The 2130-nt window shown below is 39.0% G+C and overlaps 1 protein-coding gene across 1 annotated transcript in view; it reads right to left on the bottom strand.

Annotated features, from left to right (window-relative positions):
• Sox5 (SRY-box 5) overlaps positions 1 to 2130 on the bottom strand; it is a 419324-nt gene that overhangs the window by 229893 nt on the left and 187301 nt on the right. Inside the window, exon 5 of the mRNA XM_004634556.2 lies at positions 921 to 1093. Within this exon, the coding sequence (XP_004634613.1) occupies positions 921 to 1093 (173 nt within the window). The remainder of the gene's footprint in view (positions 1 to 920; positions 1094 to 2130) is intronic.

Below are 2130 nucleotides of genomic sequence, written 5' to 3' on the forward strand. Positions count from 1 at the left end.
GGTTATCATCCTATCTACCTTAGATGGTCATTCTTTTTATTTAATGTACTTAACAACTTATTTAATTGAATTCCTTCTAATTAGAATTTCCCTTCACTTGTTGAATCCTATGTATTCTTTAAAACTTGTCTCAAATGTCAAAACATTATCTTGGTTGGGTCTTTTTTGTTACTTCTTTCATGATCTATCCAAATTTGTCTTGATTATATGTACCAGTTGAGTAGACTTCATCTAAAATGTTTAGAACCACAAGCATTCTGAATTTGAGAATCTTTTGGGATTTGGAAGATATGCCCATGCATACATAAAACTAAGAAAGATTTCTTTAGTTTAGAAAGATCTAAATTAAAATGTAAAACTCATTCATTGCTCACATTTCTTAAATGCATACTGTGAGGGTCATTTTATAGAATATTTTTAGTTCACTTCTATACAGTCTGTAACCTCTTTTAAATATTTTTTTAATCTTTTATTTATTTATTTGATACAGGGTCCCCCTGTACAGCTCAAATTCATAGAGATCCTTCTGTCTCAGTCTCCCCAGCGCTGGGATTACAGGCGTGCTCCATCACACCTGGTTTTGTCTGTAACCTGTTATGTGAGGTCATGTGTGGAGTTTCCCATATCTGGAATCAGGTCATCACAGATAAACCTCTGAATTTTCAGAAATTTCAGATTGTAGCTTTGGATTAGGACATTCAATGGGTACATCTATGCTTTGGAACTTAATAAGCTTAAAGATCTGTTTTTGCCTCAGTGTTCGCTATGTATTTGTCCCTTCATTTACTTAATTGCAGTTGGGACTGGGAACTCTCTCATTCATTGTCAGATGACTAGGGCAGTGAGTGATCTACAAATAGCAGGCAGAACCACGCATCAGGAATTGGGTACAAATCTGACTGTGGCTCTGTTTGACTCACCTGCTCTTGCTGCTGCTTGGCCAGCTCCATTTGCTGCCGCTGTTTCTCTATCTGAGACGCAGCCAGTTTCTTCTGCTCATCGTGGGCGGCCAATAACTGCTCACGCAGACTCGTCAGCTGGTTGATCATGCCCATGAGCTGCCTCTCTTTCTCAGCTAGGCTTTCCGGAGTCCCTGAAAATGACACAGCAATAAAACAGAAGAAAAATGAGAAGACAATGGCATTTCAGTGGCAGTGGCTCTGTCAGATAGGGATCTAGTCCAAACATAAAGTTTAATCCTTATATATAAAAAACACATACCTACTTTATTTTCAATTTCCACCAAGAAATAGAGTGGCGGCTATTTACTTAATACAAAATACCAGAATGCAGAAACATTTTGAAAATTTTAAAATGACAATAATATATAAAGAGGCCAAGAAGTGTTGGCTAAACATCTATTATTTCTAATGTTCTAGGCTGGTTCCTGTAGGAAATTTTAAAATGTCTAATGCATAGGTTTCAGCTTTAGTTTTTTACATAATTAAAGAAACAAGAGAAATAGATGAAAAAAATTTTTTTATCTTTTTGAGACAGGGTCTCACTATGCAGTTCAGGCTTGCCTTGAACTCACTTTGCAACCCAAGCTTCTCTCAAACTCACAACAATCCTTCTTCTGCCTCCGCCTCTTGAGTGCTGGGATTAGGCATGTGCTAACACTCCCAGGCTTCAATGAATAATTAATGCTCTCCATTATTAGGAAATTATTAGGCATGATCAGTTTAGAGACTAAGGTAGGAGACCGTCAAGTTCGAGGTCAGTCTAGGCAGCTCTCAATGACCTTGTCTCAGAATTTGAAAAGGCTGCAGACATAGCTCAGCAGCAGAGAACTTGCCTAATATGCATGGGGCCCTGGGCTCAAGCCCTAGCACTCCCAAATAAACAAATAAAAACAGAATCTTAAAAAGTCATATGTTAAGAGTAGGGAAAAATCCCGAGGCAAGGGATGCAGCTCAGTGATAGTCTATGTGTTGCGCATGTGCAAGGTCTTAGGTCAGTCACAAGCACCCCCTAGATCAGCACCAGTTTACTGACCCAGATTAGCACTAATTTACTGACCATCTGTTCAAAACAAGGATAAATGTTGTTTTGACTGGCTCAGCCCAACCTAAGGGTAGGGCTGGGGATCGAACTGCAGTTCCCTGCACTGCCTAAGCTTGTCTAAGCAGG

This window comes from Octodon degus, unplaced genomic scaffold, assembly GCF_000260255.1.
Source record: "Octodon degus isolate 3935 unplaced genomic scaffold, OctDeg1.0 scaffold00064, whole genome shotgun sequence".
Lineage (NCBI taxonomy): Eukaryota > Metazoa > Chordata > Mammalia > Rodentia > Octodontidae > Octodon > Octodon degus.